Raw genomic sequence first — 19386 nt, 5'->3', positions numbered from 1 at the left:
CTGTACAAAGCCTACAACCTTCCCTCTGAACTTACTTTATTGGCAGAGGTGCAGGGTCGGGGGAGACCCTGGTGGTGACCACCATCTGGTGGTGAGGAGTCCTAGGGAGAGAAACAAAGCCTAGCTTTGGGGTAGATTGTGGGGGACCAAGGGAAAACACCTCCGAAATGTTCCTTCACAGTGGAGCACTGACTGTACTTTTTGTGTGCCCCCTTCCTCAGGGGTATTTGGGTTTTGAAGGATCTGCTGACCCTAGAAAGAACGGAGAGACATCAGGCACGGTGTCGCCTGGGGTGTGATGGAGGATGTGGTTCGTGAAAGGTTGGAGGTCTCCTAGGGTCGTGGGGGTACATGCTGGACCCCCACATTCAGGCTGAGCTTGCCAGCGCTGCCCCCTTCTCACTGGGGTCCCCTGGAGCCCCCTAGGTCCTGCTCCTGATGGACCCGTCCCAGCCCCCATCAAGGTGGGGCCTGGATGCCTCTTTCTCCGTGCTGCTGGGACTGGGCGCCCCGCTGAATCTCCCACCTTTAATTCAAATCCCTGTTTCTGCCACCAACTGGTTACCATGGAGATGTCCTTGGGACAGGGTGGAGAGTGGAGAGGGCCACGGGAAGGAGGGGGCCAGGCTGCTCCTGCAGAGATGACCTTCCACTTTTGCCGGTAGCAGTCCTTGGTGTTGGCCGACACTGGCTGGGGGTGAGTCTGGGGAGGGGTTTTGGAGGACCCAGCCCCACATCCTTCCTCCCCTTGGCCCCCACCGGGGATCACCCTCGAGGACACAGGGCTCCTGCCACAAAGGCTGTGTGACACAGGGCTGGTCTCATTTGTTTGTCAATTGGGGCTTTTCCTTTCCACTGAGACAGCAGTCTGAAGAGCAGCTGGAGGGCTGGGCCTGGAGTAAGTCTAATTCCGCTACGATGATGATTTCTAGGCTCCCGCAAGGAGGGCTTTCCAGCGGGTGCAGGTGGGGAGGGAGGGCCTGGCAAATTAATGAGTTAGACCCGATTAATCTTGCTGCATTAGCAAATCTGCAGGGAAAGCCAAATGAGGTTGGACAGATGTGCGTGAGCGTGCGCACGCCAGCCACGGGGCCCAGTCCGCCAGAGCTTGGCCCCGGGCACCAGGGAGACGGGCCTGCTGGCCTCCGCTGGGCCCCTGCCTGGATTCGCCTATAGGAATGGCCATCAAGAGCCACCCTCCTGGCCGCTGGAGCTGGTCGAGATGAAGGGAAAGGAGGTAGAGCTGACTTGGCCTGCGAACTGCTGCAGGCCCCTGCCCAGAGCCAAGGGATCTCTCCCTGCGCCCGCCCCGAAGCCATTCTGGCACCTGCTGCGGGCCAGGAGACAAGGCTGACTCCAAACCGTTGCCCGGGGCTGGGGGCCTGGCTGGAGCCTCCTCAGGAGTCTTTGAAACTACATTCCTGTGTGCTCCTTCTTCCAGGAAGCCTTCACAGATTGGCCCAGCCCCCTATGCCCAACCTTTCTCATCTGACCCCAGCCTGACAACTGCAAGAGCCCCAACTTTACCAAGTCCTGAGGAATAATTGCTTCTCATCCCCAGAGGTGTCATGTTTGCTACAGCGGGACAATGGGACAAAGCAAAGGTCACTTCATCAGCTGGTGACAAGCCTGTGTATGGCTCCCCTTCCTAGGTCGACAAACGAGTGTCATGTGACCTCTCCTTCACAGGGATGCTGAGATGGTTGGAAGAGGCTCCCGGAAGGACCCTGAGTACGGGCGACCTTGTTACTATCCAAGGAATATGGAATTGGCTCTAGGCGGCCAAGCAGGGCCATTCTGGGGCAGCACAGGGGACTTCTCTAGACCGGACGTGAAAACGGGCTACGGCTACGTACGGCTTCTCCCAACTGCTGCACTTGTCCCCTCCCTGGTCCCCTCTCTGAGTGGGAGCCTCTGGCAGGTTCTGAGCCTCCTGTGGCCTGTCTCCTGGGGAGGAGGAGGAGGCCTTTGCCTGCTCCAGGTGAGGCATGGGCCCAGCTGTGCACCACCCCTGGGTCGATCCAACTCTGATCAGCTTCGGTGAACCTTCTCATGATGAGCGTGGAGCTGGCTTGTGGAGATTCTGGAGGAATCCAGGGTCTGGCACTTCTGGGGGGCTGCTGGGGGCTGCTGGCTGTGAAAAGGAAGAGGGAGGTGTGAGGGGTCCTACCTGCAGGAACAGGACACCAACCAGACCAGGCCCGGGGTCCGTGGGGGTCTCTGAGGGAGAGCCATGTGCTGGGCAAGGCAGTCCAGGCTTCCCTTGGCCCCAGGAAATGACAGACTGTGGGGTGCTACCAGGAGGACATCTCAGGAAGGGCCACAGGCCAGTCCTGGGACACGCTCTGCCCAAGGACTGAAGGTCCTGAAGCCAGGTGGGCTGGGTTGGAAACCCTGTACCTGTTGCGTGACCTTGGGCATGTGGCCTAACCTCTCTGTGCATCTACCTCCTCATCCCCATGCAGGGAGAATAGGAGCCCATGGAATAGGGTAACCGCCTATCACTGCTGAGGCCGCCCCGGAGGTCTCAGAGCAGGTGTGTTAGGTGTGAAGAGCTCAACCTGGAGTGCAGGTGGGCTGGGGGGTTAGGGGGGCAGGAGAGATGGGGAGGGGAGGGGCAGGGGGTGATGGGGGTGGGGCAGGAGAGTGGGGAGGGAAAAGGGGGGGAGGGGAAGGAGACATGGGGAGGCGAGGGGGTCGGGGAGGGGCAGGAGATTGGGGGAGGGAGGCCAGCTGGGAGGGGTCTGCGGAGATGGAGGGGGGAGGAGCCCCTGGGATTGCTGCCTGTGACCCCGAGCGCCCCCGCGTGTGCGCCGCGTGGGGAGGGAGGCAGGGGTTCCTGGCAGACATGGTGCCCCTTCAAGGGCGGGCGCGGACGTCTGCAGCCTCCGCTCTGCGCGCATCGCTGACCCGGGTGCCCGGGGTGTCCGAGTGGGGGCTCTGGGCCCCGGCGCAGCGGTGGCCGCGGGTGTTTCTGCCGAGCGGCGCCCTCTCCTCGCCGCAGACCCGGGCTGCGCGCACAAAGCGGCCACTCCCCGCCGGCCTCGGGCACCTGGCGCGGCCGGCGGCCACCTGCACCCACCTGGGCAGAGCCCCCACCTGGGCAGAGCCCCCACCAGGGCAGCGCGGGCCGGGCTGCTGGGCTGGGGCGGGCGCCCCGCAGCCGCCGAGACCCTGCCCCTCCGCCTCTCAGCGTGTCCACAGCGCGGGGCCGGGCGGATCGGGGCTGCGGAGCCGCTTCGCCCTCCCCCCGGGGGTGCCCAGGACGCCTGGGCTCCCCACCGGCCGCTTTCCCGTCCGCGGGGGCCAGGCCGACCGCCGTGGTCCTCCCCGCCTCGCCGGGGACGCAGACGAGGGGCTTGTGGTTTCCAACCTGCGACGCGGGCGGGGGCGATGGGGTTAACCCGACGCCTGCGGGGCGCCCGGGCCGGGGTGCGCGTGCCCACCCGGCGGGCGGCGGGGGGCGCGGGGCTGGGCCGGGCGCGGAGGTCCGAGTGCCGGGTCCGAGCCGGCGCGCCAGGACGGCCCCGGGCGCTCGCAGTGACAGCCGCCCGCCGCGGCCCGCTCCTCCCCGGCCCCGGCCCCGGAAACTTTGCGGGCCGAGCGGCCTCCGCCCCCTCCAGGCGGGTGGTCTGCCCCGCCCTCGCCCCCGCGTCCCGCCCGCTTCCCCTCCCCCTCCCCGCTCCCCTCCTCCCTCCCCCCTCCCCCTCCCCCTCCTCGGCGGCTGGAGGCGGGCAGGGCCGGGCGGGGCCGCGCGCTGAGCCCACAGCCCGGTGCTCCCGGCCGGGTCGCCGCCGCCGCGCCCCGCGGGAGGAGCGCGGACGGACGGACGGACGGAGCGGCCGGCGCGGGGGCATGAAGTTGGGCGCGCGCGGGGCTGGGAGCGGGGCCGCGGCGGAGCCGGGAGCCGCCCGCGTCTAGAGCCCGCTCGGTGCGCCATGGAGCTCGGGGGCCCCGGGGCGCCGCCGCCGCCGCTGCCGGCGCTGCTGCTGCTGCTGGGGGCCGGCTTCCTGCCCGGTGAGTTCCGGGGCGCCGGGCGGGCCCCGTTTCCCCGTCAGGGCGGCCTCGGACCTCGGCCCAAGGGGGGGAGGCCCGGGCTGCGGTCCCGAGCCGCGGGTGCGCGCAGCGGGTTGGCCGCGGAGCCCCCCGCCCCCAGACGCGGAGGCTGTCCTGCGGGGCAGCCGGGCCAGGAGGGAGTTAACGGGCCGGGCCGGAGCCGGAGCCGGGAGAGGGGCTGGTGGGGGCGGGGGCGGCCCTTTGGGGAGCTGGACCCGGCAGCTCCAAGTTGGGCGGAGAGAGGCGGGCCGTCGCTCCCCTCTTCATCCCTCAGGCAGATTTCCCTGCAGACACCCCAGCCGCCTCCCGGTTTGGGGGAGCAGAGGGGGCTTCCAACCCTGGCGACACCCCCCGCCCCTGCTCTGTGCCCCCAGGCTCCCGGGACAGCTGCAGCCCCAGCTCCCCCAGCCCCCCACCCGCGCCCCCATCCCTGGGCTGGTCGTGGGCGATGGAGGGAATCTGGGCGCTCGGCCTCCCCAGGGAGGAGTGGTCCCCGACCGGAAGAATAAGGTTGGGGGCGGAGTGAAGGGTGGGGGGACTAACAATGACCTAGGGCACTTGTGCACCCCCCTTAGCACCCCGTGCGGGACTCACGGTGAGCAGGGCCGCTCCAGGGGCAGGCACCTGGACCCTGTTCCCCTCCCCAAATCCCTTCCTGATGTAGCAACCCGGGGACAGGGGTCCAGGGGGCTGGCCTGGACCAGAGTGGCCCCTCCCCAGGAAGCAGAGTGCGTGGGGTCACCCCTGACGCATGGCAGGCTGTCAGAGAACAGGGGGTCCTGGGTGATCAGTCAGGGCTGCTGCAGCCCCAGGAAGCAGGCTCTCACCCCCACCCAGTCTGGGCCCCCTCTCCCCGCCTCCCCCCCACCCGGGGCTGCCCCCACTCCGGGAGTCCTGCGGTTACCCTCACCTTGGGCGTCCACGCAAGGTTTTCAGAAGTCAGCTAGTAGCTGCAGATTCAGCCCCTCCTTCCCGAAGGCCCGTCTGGTGAGAGTGAGCCGCGTCAGCACTCAGCAGCTCCGTTGTCTGTATCTGGGGTGCGGTGCGGGCGGCTGAGGGGTCTGGAAGGGCTTCCCTGAGGAGGTTACGCTTCCACCCAGAGGACAGGAGGGAAACGGAGGCCAGGGCTGGGGCAGGATGTGCAAATGTCCTGAAGTGGGTGGAACTGGAAGGAAGCCAGGGCTGGTCGTCCCGCCTGGACACCTGCCACCCTCTGTCCCCACAGTGAGCAGCCACGTGGAGACCCGGGCCCACGCGGAGGAACGGCTGCTGAAGACGCTTTTCTCTGGCTACAACAAGTGGTCCCGGCCCGTGGCCAACATCTCCGACGTGGTCCTTGTCCACTTCGGGCTGTCCATCGCGCAGCTCATTGACGTGGTAGGTGCGGGGGGCAGAGCGGGCTGCTCGGAGCCTCGGCGTCCCCGCAGCAGCAGAGGCTCGCCCTGGGGAGCACCCCCGCGTGAGGGGAGGCGGGCCTGGCGCCCAACCACCCAGGCGCCCCCGTGGAGGAGCCCGAGGAGGGGGCGGCCTGCAGGCCCTGATGGCACTCGGGTGCCGCCGTGGTACCGGGTGTGCCCCGGGCTCCTCACCTGTGAGCTGCGCTGAACCGCATCTGGGGGGCCCCCGGGAGCAGGCTCACGGCCCCCTGCATGGACAGCAGGGCCGTATGTGGCCCTGTGAGGGGACACCGGTCGCTCTGTCCTCAGTGGTGTCCCGACTGGCACCTTCAGGCCTCCTGGACCTGGGCGTCGAGGGGGCCCTGCCCTGTGCTCCTGGCGCCTGGGGTGCAGCGCTCCGAACCCGCTGGGCTTTGCAGACGTGGCCGGAAGCGGCGGCGGGACTGTGCCCCCGGAGCTCTTGCGGCTGCAGCGACTGGCCTTCCCCTGGGCCCCTCGGGGCTGGTCCCCTTCCCGCGCCGCCTCATGCAGGCCGTGTGCATGGAGCGGGGGCAGGCCGTGCCCGGGCCGCGTGTGCCAGCTGCTGAGCGGCCTCCACACGTCCTGGGCGGTGGCCCGAGGCCCGCGGCACGTCTGTGGGTGGTTGGGGTGGCGCACGCCGTCCGTTTGCAGGGCCTGTGTCCAGGCGGGGCGAGCGCATGGCCTCAGGGAGCCGGGAATCCGGGTGCTTCTGGGCCTGGGAAGCGGGCCGGGCCCTGCCCCTCGGAGCTGGGCCCGCGGAGCTGGGGTGGGGCACGTGCTCAGGCCGCTGGGTGGCCCACCCTGGGTGCTCAGGGGAGGCAGGGTCAAGGGCAGGGCCTGGTGTGGCAAGAGGCCTCGTTCCCCCCTCCCTGAACTGGCCGACCGGGAGCTTGTCCTCGTCCCCTGGGGGAAGTGGGAGGGCAGGGCCCAGGCCTGCGCCTTTGGGGCACAAGACCCCCCGGTCCCCCCGGCCCGTGTAGGCCCTGGACGCCGATCCCGTTCGATGGCCCCCTGGATTTCTTTGGCTTCGGTGGTCTTGCCCGGTGGCCTGCGTTCCTGGTCCTGGGCCGTGAAGGGGAAAGCTTGGGCCGTGATGGGCACGACCCCCACCCCTGTGCAGCCCCCTCCCCGTGGGGCAGAGCCGCGGGCAGCTGCTCTCTGGAGGAGGCCTCTGTGGGTGGCGGGCGCTCCTCTCCCCCAAGGGCCAGCCCCTCTCCAGTGGGTGCCCGGGGGGCTGGGGTGTGGCTGTGGCTCCCAGAGGCTGGCGTTCAGCCCCCACGGATGCCATGGAGGGGGTGTGAAGACCCCGAAGCTCCCGTCCCTTCAGGCCCCGTGTCCCTCCCTGCGTGGTCTCGTGTCCTCCCAAAGGCCTCAGCACGTGCTGGGCTCTCACCGCCTGGGGGACGGCCTGTCGTGCTCCCCCGCAGACACTGTCAGATGCTCCACTAACCAGCGGGAGTCGGGGGTCAGTGGGGACACTGGCTGTTCGGGACTTCCCAGCGCGTGTGGTCCACCTCCCCACATGGATGGGTGACCCCACGGTGGCCGAGATGGAGCCAGTGGGTCTCCTGCTTCCACCTCCCCGTTCCAGCCCCTTACTCATCCACCTCAGGGTCCCAAGGCCCTGGCCCCCCCCCCCCCCCCCCCCCCCCCCCCGTCCTAAAGGCCCTAAAAGGGCCGCTGTCTCCGGCTGAGCGGGTGGGACCTTGTGCATCCCAAGGTCGTGTTCCTGGCAGCAGGAGGGGCAGGTACTTGCTCCCCTAGGAGCCTGCAGACCAGCCGGGGGGGCGACCCAGGAGGGCAGGGGTCCAGGAGGGAGGCGCTCCCCCAGCGGCTTGGGGGCCATCTGTGCACCCCCCTCATCTGACCGTAGCTGGGGGAGGGCCAGGCCCCGGGCCACCTGCGAAGTCAGACAAGCCGTGTCCCCACTGTCCTGGAAAGTTTCAGGGTCCTTCTTCTTGCCTCTGCGTCCCCTCAGGCTGACCATCTGTGCTTGGTTGCCTCCAGGATGAGGGACTCACTCCTTCCTGGGGTCACCTGTTCCCCATGTTCAACTGAGGCCTGTCTTTGTGGGCGAAGAAACTCAGGGCTGGGAGAAAGAGAGAGAGAGAGAGAGATGGGGAAGGAGAGGAAGAGGGAGAGGGAGGGAGAAAGAGAAAGGGAGGGGGAGAGACACACCCGGGGGTCACAGCTGCCCTTGACCTTTGTGTCCTAGGATGAGAAGAACCAAATGATGACCACCAACGTGTGGGTGAAGCAGGTGAGTGAGCAGGGATGGGGGGCCTCCACCCCTGGTTCCTCCCCGCCCCCCCCCCACCCTCCCCTCACCGCGGCCTCCCCCTGCCCTGGCCCAGGAGTGGCACGACTATAAGCTGCGCTGGGACCCTGCCGATTACGAGAACGTCACCTCCATCCGCATCCCCTCTGAGCTCATCTGGCGGCCGGACATCGTCCTCTACAACAAGTGAGCCCCGGGAGGTCAGCGGGGGGAGGTCAGCGGTTGGGGCGGCAGGCACCTGTGTCCACGTGCGGTGACGCAGGGGATCCAGGCGTGAGCAGGAGGCGGGGTTGTGTGGGCTCGCCCGCCCTCCTCCTCCTCCCCTCCCCCTCCCCCTCCCCCTTCCACCCTCGGGAGCCAGTGCTGAAGCCTCTGGAAGGGAGAGGAGGGAGCAGGGAGGGGCGGAGGGGGCGGAGGGGGCGGAGGGTCTAGGGGGCGGCAGGGGCCGGGCCCTGGTGCAGCGTGGGCCGGGTCTTGGGGTCCATCCCCGCCAGGGAGGGGGGGGCACCATCCTCCCCACAGGAAACTCCCAGACTGCCCCCCCCGCCCCCCCCACCGGCCTTGGGGACCTCTCCCCGGCCCAGGCCCCTCCCCGGCCCCTTCGGTCACGCTCGGCTCCAAGCGCGCAGCCTCCGGGGGCCGCGGCGGCTTCTGAATCCGCTCACGTCCGCGGCTTATTCTGTGCCGGGAAGCCCGCGTTTGGCGGGGCGTGGCCGAGGCCGAGGGGCTGCGGTTGTCCTTCCCCCGACCCCTGCTGGGGGCTCCCGGGCCCTCCTGTGTCCCCGCGTCCCACGAGTCCCTGCCCGGCCAGCAGCGCCCGGGGCTCAGAGATCAAGCAGATGGAAGCACTCAGGTCCCTGGCCCCCCCCCCCCCGCCCCCCAGGCCCCAGGCGCTGGGCCTGACCTATAAAGCGCTGCTATTTGATTAACAACCACTGGGCTCCTCTCCCAACGGAACTGATTCCAGGAATGGCCGCGGGGAGAGCTTGATGGTTTTCGGGCCGCGTGGGGGGGTCCACTCCGTGAGCTGCTCTTCCCTCAGGGCAGGCTCCCTGCTCTCTGCAACCAGCCCCCCAACCGCCAGCCTGGGGGCCCCCGCCGCCCCAGCCTTCCTGGGCTCCACGCCCCCCGCCCCCCCCCCCCGCCCCAGCACCCATTTCCCGGAGGGGCTGATTCAGAGACCCCGTAGTGGCGTCATGGTCCTGGGACGCCGGGAGCATCGTGCTGCGGCGCGAGCTCTTCCCCCCCTGGGCACACGGTGCCGGCTGAGAAGCAGCCTGGGACCCGGACGGACCCCGGGACCGCGGCCCAGAGAGCGGGGTAGCTGCCTCACAAGCCCCCGTGGGTCGGGGTCGGCATAGACGCTGTCTGGGGACGGTCCCGAGCGGGGGCCGACGCTGGCCGGGCCACAGCCACCAGCGGGCCCGTGTCCAGGGGCAGCAGGGAGCTGCTGACCAGGCCGCCGTGGGCTTGAGGGGGGTCAGGCGGTCAGCCCGGCTGCTGGCTTATCCAATGGCTGCGGGGACCCCGGTTGGAGGCTGTGCATGCGCGGCCCTGCTGTCCACTTGGGGCCGAGGGTCTCGCGAGGCCTCCCACAGCCCCGCGGACGGGGCTTCCCGGGGCCAGGAAGGCTCCTCTGCTCTGCTGGGGCCGCAGCTCCAGGGCCGAGGCCGGACGTGCTCGAGGTGCGCCCCTTCATCCCAGCGCCTTCTCCCCTGCCCCGCGCCTCAGCCCGCCCGGCTGGGGCCTCGAACCCAGGCCCCGGGTGAGATCGGCCGCTCGGTGCCTTCCGAGAGCAAGTGGGCGGTGGACGCGAGATGCTGCGTCACGGGGAGCGTCTGCCCGCAGGTCCAGACCTCAAGTCCCGGGGTGGACGCCCTCCTGAGAGGCGTCTTGGGGATCTGGGCCAGGTCCAGGCTGGGGGCACGGGGCAGGGGCCACGGCCATGGGCCACGGCGGGCTGTGCACCAGGAGAAAACTCTCGTCCTGTCTGTGGCATTGAACCCCTGAGACCCAGGCACAGATTCCCAGTCCTGGGGCTGCTTTTAGTGAACTTCTGGAACATTCCCTGCCTTTCCTGGGGCATCTGGGCTACCTGGGCTCGCGCCGCTGACTGGAGCCTCTCATCTCCCTGCAGAATGTTTGCTGAGCCATGTTTGCTCGTCTGCTTTGTGCCTCAGAGGGCAAGGCTGTGGGTTTGGAGCGATGTTGCTAGGGGGACGGTCCTGCACCCCCCTGAGAGCCTCAGTCTCACGCTCAGTCCAGCTGTGGGTCCCGAGTGGACAGCCCCTGCCGCTCCTCCGTGGATGCATTTGCAGGTCTCCGCCTGCCGCCGACCTAGACGTCAGCGCAGAAGGGCTCGTGGAGGTCATAGGACCGGATCGGCACGGAGGCCATCGGGGGCCTCTGAGCTGGATGTCAGGCGTGGGGAGGTGGCCCCTGGGCTGGGGGCTTCTAGGCTGTGGTGGGTGTGGGAGGCAGGGGTGCGGGCAGCTCGGAAGGCCAGGTTCTGAGGCCGTGGTGGGGCACCTGACTCACATCCAGGGGAGCAGTTGGCAGCCAGGGTGGACTGGGGCCCGGCCGGGCAGCTTCCGTGGCTCAGCGGCGGTGCCCCTGGGTTGTGCCAAGGCGGCGTGGGGCACGTGGGTGCTGTCCTTGGGGCTCGTGAGGCCGTGGGGAGGTTCCCCAGCAGCGCTTTAGAGCCGAGCCATGGGACCAGCGACCACTTCCGCTGTGGGCCCCACCCACGGGCAGCGGACAGCTCAGCTTACACCTGCTGGGGACCCCGACTGGCACCCAGGGGCTTCTGGCTGCGCAGCAGGGCCGGGCCGACTCTCGGAGCCCTTGAGGGGTGAGGGGTGAGGGCTCGGGGCGGTGGCTGCTAGCAGGTGTCCCTGGGCTCCCATGTGCCGGCCGTGCGTGTCCTTGTGGGGGCACCGAGGGAAGCCCGGGGCCAGGGCCGGCAGCCCTGCAGCCTGCCACCCACCTGGCCCTGGACGGCACCAACACCCCGAGGCTGAGGGCGGGTGGCCGGAGGGGCCCTGTCCTTCCTGCTCAGGTGGCCTGGGGTCTCCCCCGAGCTCGAGCCGCACGCCGGGGGGATAATGCAGAGAGAGCACTGAAGGTGCTTGGAGGTGTTGGCACGCTCGGTCTGTGGCGGGACGCGGGGCTGCTCGGCCCCCAGGGTGGCCCGCAGGGCATTCGGCTCTGTCCCGGGGGACCTGGCAAAGTTCCGCGGCGTGCTGCCCGGCAGCCACTGTCATGCCCGTGTCCTCACGTCTGCATGGCATGAGCGTCCAGGCGGGCTGTGCTGGGTCCCAGGAGGGGCTGCTCGGCCCCCAGCCCACCGGGACAGGACATGGGGATGTGGTGGGCGCCGAGCCCCTCTGAGGAGCCATCCCCCTGCCTTCCGCCCTGGGCCGAGGGGCAGGAGAGCGTGGGGCTCCGTCTGCAGAGTCGCACCGAGGACAGGAGCCCCCCGACCTCAGGCCCTTCCAGGCTGCCCGCTGGTTCCCAGCTCCCGGACAGGAAGGGACCAGGCGCCTCCTCCCTTGGTGCTGGTAGGTGCACGGCCCCGGTCCCTGCCCGACCCGCCGAGCAACCACCATGGTCACCAACAAGCGGCTGTGTCAGGGGCGGCGTGGGCCGTGAGGGCAGCGCGATGAGCGGGGGCGATGGGTGACGCGCCCGGGACCACCCGCCAGCCCCCGGGCCCCGTCTCTGGCCGGTGGCCTGCCTTTCTTTGCTCCCCTGTGAAGCGAGAATGTTCGAGAGAGCTGGGCGGCGGTGCGGGTGGGTCTCACGCCCCTCTCTTCCTGCGCAGCGCGGACGGGGACTTTGCGGTCACCCACCTGACCAAGGCCCACCTCTTCTACGACGGGCGGGTCCAGTGGACACCCCCCGCCATCTACAAGAGCTCGTGCAGCATCGACGTCACCTTCTTCCCGTTCGACCAGCAGAACTGCACCATGAAGTTCGGGTCCTGGACGTACGACAAGGCCAAGATAGACCTGGTGAGCATGCACAGCCGCGTGGACCAGCTGGACCTGTGGGAGAGCGGCGAGTGGGTCATCGTGGACGCCGTGGGCACCTACAACACCAGGAAGTACGAGTGCTGCGCCGAGGTCTACCCGGACATCACCTACGCCTTCGTCATCCGGCGCCTGCCGCTCTTCTACACCATCAACCTCATCATCCCCTGCCTGCTCATCTCCTGCCTCACCGTGCTCGTCTTCTACCTGCCGTCGGAGTGCGGCGAGAAGATCACGCTGTGCATCTCCGTGCTGCTCTCGCTCACCGTCTTCCTGCTGCTCATCACCGAGATCATCCCCTCCACCTCGCTGGTCATCCCGCTCATCGGCGAGTACCTGCTCTTCACCATGATCTTCGTCACGCTGTCCATCGTCATCACGGTCTTCGTGCTCAACGTGCACCACCGCTCGCCGCGCACGCACACCATGCCCGCCTGGGTCCGCCGGGTCTTCCTGGACGTCGTGCCCCGCCTGCTCTTCATGAAGCGGCCGTCCGTGGTCAAGGACAACTGCAGGCGGCTCATCGAATCCATGCACAAGATGGCCAGCGCCCCAGGCTTCTGGCCCGAGCCCGAGGGGGAGCCCGGCGTCCCGAGCGGAACCCAGAGCCGGGGCCCCTCGCGCACCCCGTCCTTCTGCGGCCCCGTGGACGAGCCGGCCAAGCCCCCGCCGGCCTGCAAGTCGCCCTCGGGCCAGGCCCCTGCTCTGCGGCCCTCAGAGGCGGAGGAAGCGAGCCCCCGCCCCTCGCCTGACTCCTGCCGTCCCCTCACCAAAGCCCGGTCCCTGAGTGTCCAGCACGTGTCCGGCCCTCCCGAAGGGGTGGAGGACGGCGTCCGCTGCCGGTCCCGGAGCATCCAGTACGGCGGTCCCCAGGACGCCGCCGCCTCTGAAGCTGGGGGCCCCGTGGCCGGCTCCCCGGCCTTGCTCAAGGCCAGCTCGGCCGAGCTCCCGGCCCCAGAGCAGCCCTCTCCCTGCAAATGCAGGTGCAAGAAGGAGCCGTCCCCGAGCGCCGTGCCCAAAGCCCGGGGCACCAAAGCGCCCCCCCGGCACCTGCCCCTGTCTCCGGCCCTGACGCGGGCGGTGGAGGGCGTCCAGTACATCGCGGACCACCTGAAGGCGGAGGACACAGACTTCTCGGTAAGTGTCCACCTGTGGCTCAGTCCGGAGGCGTCCCTGGCGCTGTCCCTGGGGGGACGCTGCTTCCTTTCCTCTCGGGAGGAGGGTGTGGCCCCCGACACCCAGCGCCAGGCCCCGGAGCCCCCCCACCCGTCCTTTCCCTCCTTCCTGAGCATCCAATACCTGCGGTGGCCCCTGGGGCCCCGTGTGACTGGTGCGGGCAGGGGCGTCCTGTGTCACCAGGGCGGGGAGCCGGCAGGCACAGGGAGGCCTGGCCTGGGAAGTCGCTGGCCACCGGAGTGCCTCTGGGGAGGCATGGGGGGGCTGCACCCCGGGGCAGGGGCGGGAGAGGGGGAGGGCAGGGGCTGTGTCTGGGGCACAGCCCGGCCTCGTGGGCCAGCACCCCGCATGTCAAGCTGGGGAGAAGGGGCGGTAATGCGGCCGAGCTGCAGGACCTGTGCCCCAGGGACCCCGGGCAGCAGGAGGGACATGGGGTGTCTGCAAAGGTCCAGGCTGGGGGGCAGCCCTCAGGTCAGGGGGTGGGCAGAGGGAGGGAGAGCAGGCTGCCCTGGGCCCAGCCCCTGCCCCGCGGCGTCCCCCGGGTCCTCGTCGGCCGTGTCCTGCCGTGACGTGGACGCTGCTCCTCCTTGTCCCTGCGTCCACCGCGGTCAATGCCCTGGACCTCCCAGGGGGCCCTGCGAGTGGCTGAGCGGCTTCCCCAGACGCCCGGCCGGACCTCAGGAGGCAGGGGAGCCATTCTGGAGGTTTCTGGAAGGTCTGCCTGGGAGAAGCTGCTTCTCGACCTCATTTTGCTGCAGCTCTTGAGCAGCGGGCAGCGGCCCTGAGCCGCTCGGGGTGTGACCCGGACCCCGGGGAGCCCGGCGGGCGGGCGGTGCTCGGAGGTGGGGGCCCAGCCCCTCGTTTGTGTGCGGGGCACGTGCGGCCGCCGCGACCTGGTTCCAGCTTCGGGTGGCGGAGGCCCCGGGGAGCGAAGTGCGGCCGGGGACGGGCCGCGGAGGCTCGGGCGGCTTTGTCCTGAGGCTTTCATCCTCGGGGTGGGGGACGCACGCAGGGGACCAGAGACAAAGCGGAGGCCGCTGCAGCTCGGCCGCCCAGGAACGGACGGTCCTGCACGGACTTTTTATTTATAAGTGACCTTGCCTGCTCTCCGGTGTCGGCTTGGTTTTAAACCATCGGGGAGTCTCGGATTCCATGAAAAAACAGCAGAAGGTGGCAGCGGAGAGCGCTCTGCACCCTGCCACCCCTTCCCGAGCCCCGGGCTGTGTCCTTTCCCGTCCCCGGGGGCTCGGGGAGGCTGAGGCGGGGGCTCGGGAGCCAGGCCCGAGGAGCGGCCGGCCTGGTTGGGGCCTGGGGTGTGTGACCGCGGCCCGCCCCAGCCCCCCTGCGCCGCGGGGTCCCCGGGTGCACGTGGGCAGCACCACGGCCTTTCCCCAGGTGGGTGGCCCAGGGCCCCTGCTCAGTGGGCGGCATGTGACCTCCCCGCCTGCCCTCTGGCCTTGGCGTGCAGGACCCACCTCAGGCTGGGCCTCTCCCTCAGCTCCTGGCAGCTCTGCCCCACGCGGGGCCTGCCCGCTGTGCCTGCCCCCCCGCCTTCTGCTCGTGTCCCCCACCCTGGAGGGGCTTTAGGGCCAGAGCTAGGAGACCCGCCGACCCAGGAGGGCCAGGGTGTGTGGGCGTCCCCCGTCTGGGCCTCGCTGTGCTCAGCTGCTAACTGGGGGTCGCGGGCGGCTTCCCACGGGGCCCCTCCCAGTGTGCTGCAGCGAGAGCGGATTCCACCGTGAGGCAGCCTGGACCCCGGGGCCCGGGCAGGTGAGGTCAGGTGGGCCCAGCTCCGACCCCCGGCCGGGGTGGCGGCGGACCCCGCGAGGGCGGGCCTCGGCTGGGCAGGCCACGTCCCTGAGCCCCTCCGCCGGCCACCTCAGGGCAGGGGGTCGCCGCGTGGGGTTGGCCCGTGTCAAGGAGGGGACACGGAACCCGCCTCAGGGTCGTCAGGCTCTAGGAGGCACCCGTGGCAGGAGGCCGGCGGCGGCGGGCGGGCGGTGACCCGTGTGTCTGTTTGCAGGTGAAGGAGGACTGGAAGTACGTGGCCATGGTCATCGACCGAATCTTCCTCTGGGTGTTCATCATCGTCTGCCTGCTGGGGACCGCGGGCCTCTTCCTGCCCCCCTGGCTGGCTGGCATGATCTAGCGGGGCGGGGCGGGCACCCGCAGGCCCGGTGGCGGCTTGGGGAGCTCGCCGGGGGTCTGGGCCCGGCCGTCCGGGGACTGCTGTGTTCTGTGGGGCCCCGCCATCTGCCAAATTGTCCCCCAGTTTCTGCGTCCTGCAGGGGGGCCTTGGCAAGGGCCACTGTCCCCGGGGGACCCTGCTGGCCTCTCGCCTGGACGGCCGAGTCCCGCCTACGTCTTATTAAAGTTCATCCGGAGCATGGTGACGGTGGCTTCCTGCCCAGGGTGCGCGTCTGCCCGGCGGTCCCGGGGTGCACTACTCCCAGCCCCCCAGCCCCGGATGCCCCTCGTCCCCGTGGGACCCTGGAGGCCCGGGCTCTGACCCTGGCCTGGCACCCTCCCTTGGACGACCCCAGGGCCTGGAGGCAGACCCTCACATCTCATCCCGGGGGCCCGGGGGGAGCAGGGATGTTTTGTGTTATTCTGGGTAAATTAGGAACCAGGTGAGTGTTGTGCTGAGGGTTGAGTCCTTGGGCCTGGGCCGGCCTGAGGGGTCGCGGGACGTCTGCCATCCTGGGTCCTGGGAAGTCCTGGGCCGGGGTTGGCGGCCAGAGTCCCAGGGGCTCCAGGGCGTGTGTCTGAGCCCCCCAGGCTCCCTCTGTGCACAGCCCCCCGGACGCCCGCCCTGAAGCACAGACGTGGCAGTGTGGTGAGGGGTCGCTGGGGACGGCTGACCTGGCTGACCCTGGGACCCTCGGCAGTGTGGGCGCCTGAGAAATGTCATGGGGCTGGGGGGGCCCACGGCGGTCAGCACAGCCGAGGAAGCCCAGGGGCCCCCAGCCTGGGGCCCTGGTGCCGTCTCCCCACGACCCTGGGGCGATGTGGGGTGGGCTCTCCCGGGTTCTTCAGAGGCCTTAGGCCCTGAGTACCAGGGAGGGGGGTGAGGACGTTCACGGGGGACCAGGCCCAGGAGGCTGAGGAGTCTGGGTCCCCCGTTGATGCTCAAACCCCACCTCCCCAGACCCCCTTACTTCAGGGGTGCAGGTGGGAACTGGCCCCGCAGCCCTCTCCCTGCCCAGAGGTGCCCGGGTCAGGAGAGCGGAGCGGATACCGACGTTCAGAGCCCAGCGCAGACTGAGCATCCGATGGACCTGGCTGCTGCGGGACTGGGTGCAGGTCGGCTGGGGGCAGCCACACCCTCGCCCCCCCGGGCACCTGCGCAGCATGGACCCCAGCTGGGGCCCGGAAGGTCCTGGAGCCCAGGGGCGGGGCAGGGAGCCCAGGATCCTAATCCCGCGAGGTTGCCTCCCAGCCCCAGGGCATGTGGGTCCCAAGGGGGCCGTGACCTGCCCCTGCCCCTGCCCCTGGGCGGCTGGTCCCCCGGAAGCACCTCCCTCCGTCCACGCGTGCGGGGGCTGCGGGGAGGGGCCCGGGCGCTCGGCCGCCCATGTGCTTTCCTGGGCGGGAGGAGAGCACGGCGCTGCTGCAGGCGTCTCTCTCCTTGTTTTCATTGTTTGGTTCTGATTTTTTGAGACTCAAAAATTGACGTCCGAGAATCCCCCCGAGAACTCCACGCAGGTTCCCATCGTGCCCGATGAGCCGCAGCCACTATCCTGCGTGTTTGCCTGCAGGGCTCTTCTCTCCATTGAGGCAGACTTCCCAGGTGGCCGAGCGCCTGCTCTCCAGCCCTCCCGTCAGTGAGTCTCCCACTCAGTGCGACACGGAGGCCTCCGGGCCCGGGACACAAGGGACGCTGACGCCGCCGTGGCCGGGAAGGCGCAGCCCTGCAGTGACCCAGCGTCCGTCCTGTCTGCCCTGAACTCGTACCAGAAGCTGCGGGGCGGCGTCCCCCATGTGCGTCCCCGTGTGCGTCCCCGTGTGCGTCCCCCGCTCCGGGTGTCGCGGCTCAGCGGCGTGAGCAGGTTCTCCTCTCCCTGCCCGTTAACCACGTGTGGATATGGGGATCGGGTGTCACAAGGACATCCGGGGCCTTAGGGGCCGGGAGAGGGACGGCCCGGGGTCGCGGTCCCCAGGAGCGGCACTGGCATGTTGGCGGTGGCCGGGCCCCACCCCTCCCCGAGCCACTGTCGCCTGCCCACCGCGCCGGGGCCGGGTCCAGGTGACGAGGGGCAGCCCGTGACCGAGGGCCCTGCGCTGCCCAAAGCAGCCGGTCCCAGCCGCCCCCCGGCCGCCCCGGCTTCGCTTGGTCGCCCGCACGGCTGAGGGGGACACGCCCGTGGGCACAGCTGTTGCGCTGCTCGGTCACGGGTGCGGGTGACCGTGTGCCTCTGCTTTCCCGGCCCAAGTGTCTTCAGGTCCGCTTGTCCCCGCCCTGGACGGCTCCGGGGCCAGCAGGGCTCGCCGGCCTCGGCACGCGGAGCTCAGGGCGTCAGCGCCTCCGGGAGACCTCATGGTCCCCGCGGTGGAAGCTGCTCCCGCCAGAACCCTCGGGGTCGTGTCCCCGGGTGCGCCTCTGCAGCGCTCACCGCTGACCCTTCTACGGCCTGGGCTCTGGTCCTTTCGAGTCTAGAATTTTCCCTTCCTCTCTGAATAAAAACGGGAACTCGGGGGCGGGTTTCCTGACCTGCGCTCGGCAGCACCGCACGGCAGCGGCGTGGCATGGCTCAGCAGGTGACGCTGGGTCGCCGCAGCCTGGGTCCCGGGCGCACCGCCCAACGCCGCAGCTTGACGGCTCTCCCTCACCGGCCGACCGGGCGCCCTCCCCGTCCTGCCTGCTGTTGACCTTCGCACAGCCACGCTCAGTGGGTCCCCGGTCCCTCGGGCTCTGTGCAGCCACACCGCCCCCCCCCCCCCCCGCCCTGTGGCCCTGCCGAGAGCACGGGCTGCTGCGTCTGCATCGTGCTGGTCGCACCGCGGGTCGCGGGTGGCGGGTGGCCCCGCGCAGGGAAGGGCGTGCACCCGCCGAGCGGGCTGTGGTCGGTGGCTCGCCCGTCCGTCGCTGTGTCCTGTTGCCTGCCCGCCCCCACCCCCCGCGGCTTCTGGCCTGGGGGACGCGGCTCGCCGCGCGGTCACCTGCATTCCTGCGGCTCCGCCGTGAGGCCGTGTGTCACCGGCTCTGCTACGTGTTCTTGAGCTGGGCCAGCTTCCCGGCGTCCCGTGCGGCCTTCTGCCGCAATCCCACTCTAGACCGTTCGCTTCTACATTCGTGACACTTGTTTGGGGCCCAGTGCGTGCTTGACAGGGGGGTGTGGCTTGCCGCAGGGAAGGTTCCAGAAATGCCAGCCAGGTGGGTCGGGGAGGGGTCTGCTGTGGGCTCTGCAGACCCGTCTCGGGTCTACTTTCCCTCCCGACTCCTGAGCGGGTGCCGGTGTTGCAGGGTCGCTCCGCGGTGGCCGCGTCCTCTCCGCCCATTGCTTGGTCACACGGAGGGGGGCTGTCCTCCCGGCGAACGTCCCCCTTCGAGTCTGGCGCTGCCTGTGTTCTGAGTCCACCTCTTCTGACGATGACGGCGCCGTTCGGCTTCCTCTGGGGTGAGTTTCCACGTGTCACGGCCAACCTGGCTCAGGTCCGTGGACCCGCAGACGCCGCGTGGCTACCACTCGAGCCGACAGACGGGCATCTCCGTCCCCAGGAAGCCCCGCCCCTCCCCGGGATTCCGTGGCCCGGCCGCCGTCACTCTAGAGGCTCGCGTGTTCTAGAACCTGGTGGACGATCCTCCTTTGCGGGTGGCCCTTCGGCCCGGCGTGTTGGGGCCGGTCCCCCGCAGCTGTGTGTGCGATCGCTCGAGTCCCCGCACACGCCGCCATTTGTTCATCCGCTGGTGGACACGCGGCTGGTCTCGTGTGCGGCGCTGTGGTGGCTCATGCTGCCTCGCACACTCACACACGCATCTTTGCGTGGACGTGTTTGTGTGTCTGGGCCGCACGCCTGGTAGAATTTCGGGGCCGTGGGAGCCTGGTGCTTCGGTCTCGGCAAGAAGCTGAGAACCCCGCGAGCGCCCCCGTGGCCACCCTGACCCCCACCCCTGGGCCAGTGTCGCGGCTGCGGCCTGGGGCACCGCGTGCTTCCCTCGCGCCTCCCTGGGGCCCGGAGCATTGAGCGCTGAGCGCGGCTCGCTGGCCAGTGGGGTGTGCAGGGCGCCCTCTTCGTGGGTTGTGGATACTCCATCCTCATCTGCGACTGCATTTTTCATTCTCTTCATGGCATCTTGGAGAAAAGCTTTTAATTTCGATGAGGCGCATTTTAGGACTGTTCCCTGCTGTGGTTACCGCCTACGGCTCCTAAGAAATCTGCTCATCCCGAGGCGGCGTGCCCTTGTGTGTTTCCTTCCAGAAAGTTC

The 19386-nt window shown here is 69.5% G+C and overlaps 1 protein-coding gene across 5 annotated transcripts; it reads left to right on the top strand.

Moving 5' to 3' along the window:
- The first annotated feature begins 589 nt into the window (after positions 1-589).
- CHRNA4 (cholinergic receptor nicotinic alpha 4 subunit) lies at positions 590-15352 on the top strand. Of its 5 annotated transcripts, XM_077873897.1 has the most exons (9): positions 590-697; positions 1442-1604; positions 1690-1981; positions 2466-2572; positions 5282-5433; positions 7690-7734; positions 7829-7938; positions 11576-12920; positions 14983-15352. In XM_077873897.1, exons 6-9 carry the CDS (start codon positions 7705-7707, stop codon positions 15106-15108), a joined length of 1611 nt encoding a protein of 536 aa, XP_077730023.1. In that variant the 5' UTR covers positions 590-697; positions 1442-1604; positions 1690-1981; positions 2466-2572; positions 5282-5433; positions 7690-7704; the 3' UTR covers positions 15109-15352. The 5 variants fall into 5 exon arrangements, with proteins under 5 accessions (XP_077730023.1, XP_077730024.1, XP_077730022.1 ...); XM_077873898.1 differs by lacking the exon at positions 1442-1604 and having other exon boundaries at positions 591-697; XM_077873896.1 differs by having other exon boundaries at positions 649-898; positions 1442-1981.
- The last annotated feature ends 4034 nt before the right edge of the window (positions 15353-19386 follow it).

The sequence above is a fragment of the Canis aureus genome, chromosome 26 (genome assembly GCF_053574225.1).
Source record: "Canis aureus isolate CA01 chromosome 26, VMU_Caureus_v.1.0, whole genome shotgun sequence".
In the NCBI taxonomy this organism is placed as follows: domain Eukaryota; kingdom Metazoa; phylum Chordata; class Mammalia; order Carnivora; family Canidae; genus Canis; species Canis aureus.
Note: the sequence above shows the minus strand (reverse complement) of the source record. Positions and strands in the feature narration are given on the sequence as shown.

Bases quoted from the DNA above. Each gene is read 5' to 3' on its own strand.
- CHRNA4 (XM_077873895.1), top strand. From the start codon at position 3,939: ATGGAGCTCGGGGGCCCCGGGGCGCCGCCGCCGCCGCTGCCGGCGCTG. The intron at 7,735-7,828 runs GTGAGTGAGCAG...GCCCTGGCCCAG, and splicing joins CCAACGTGTGGGTGAAGCAG to GAGTGGCACGACTATAAGCT. The intron at 12,921-14,982 runs GTAAGTGTCCAC...GTCTGTTTGCAG, and splicing joins CGGAGGACACAGACTTCTCG to GTGAAGGAGGACTGGAAGTA.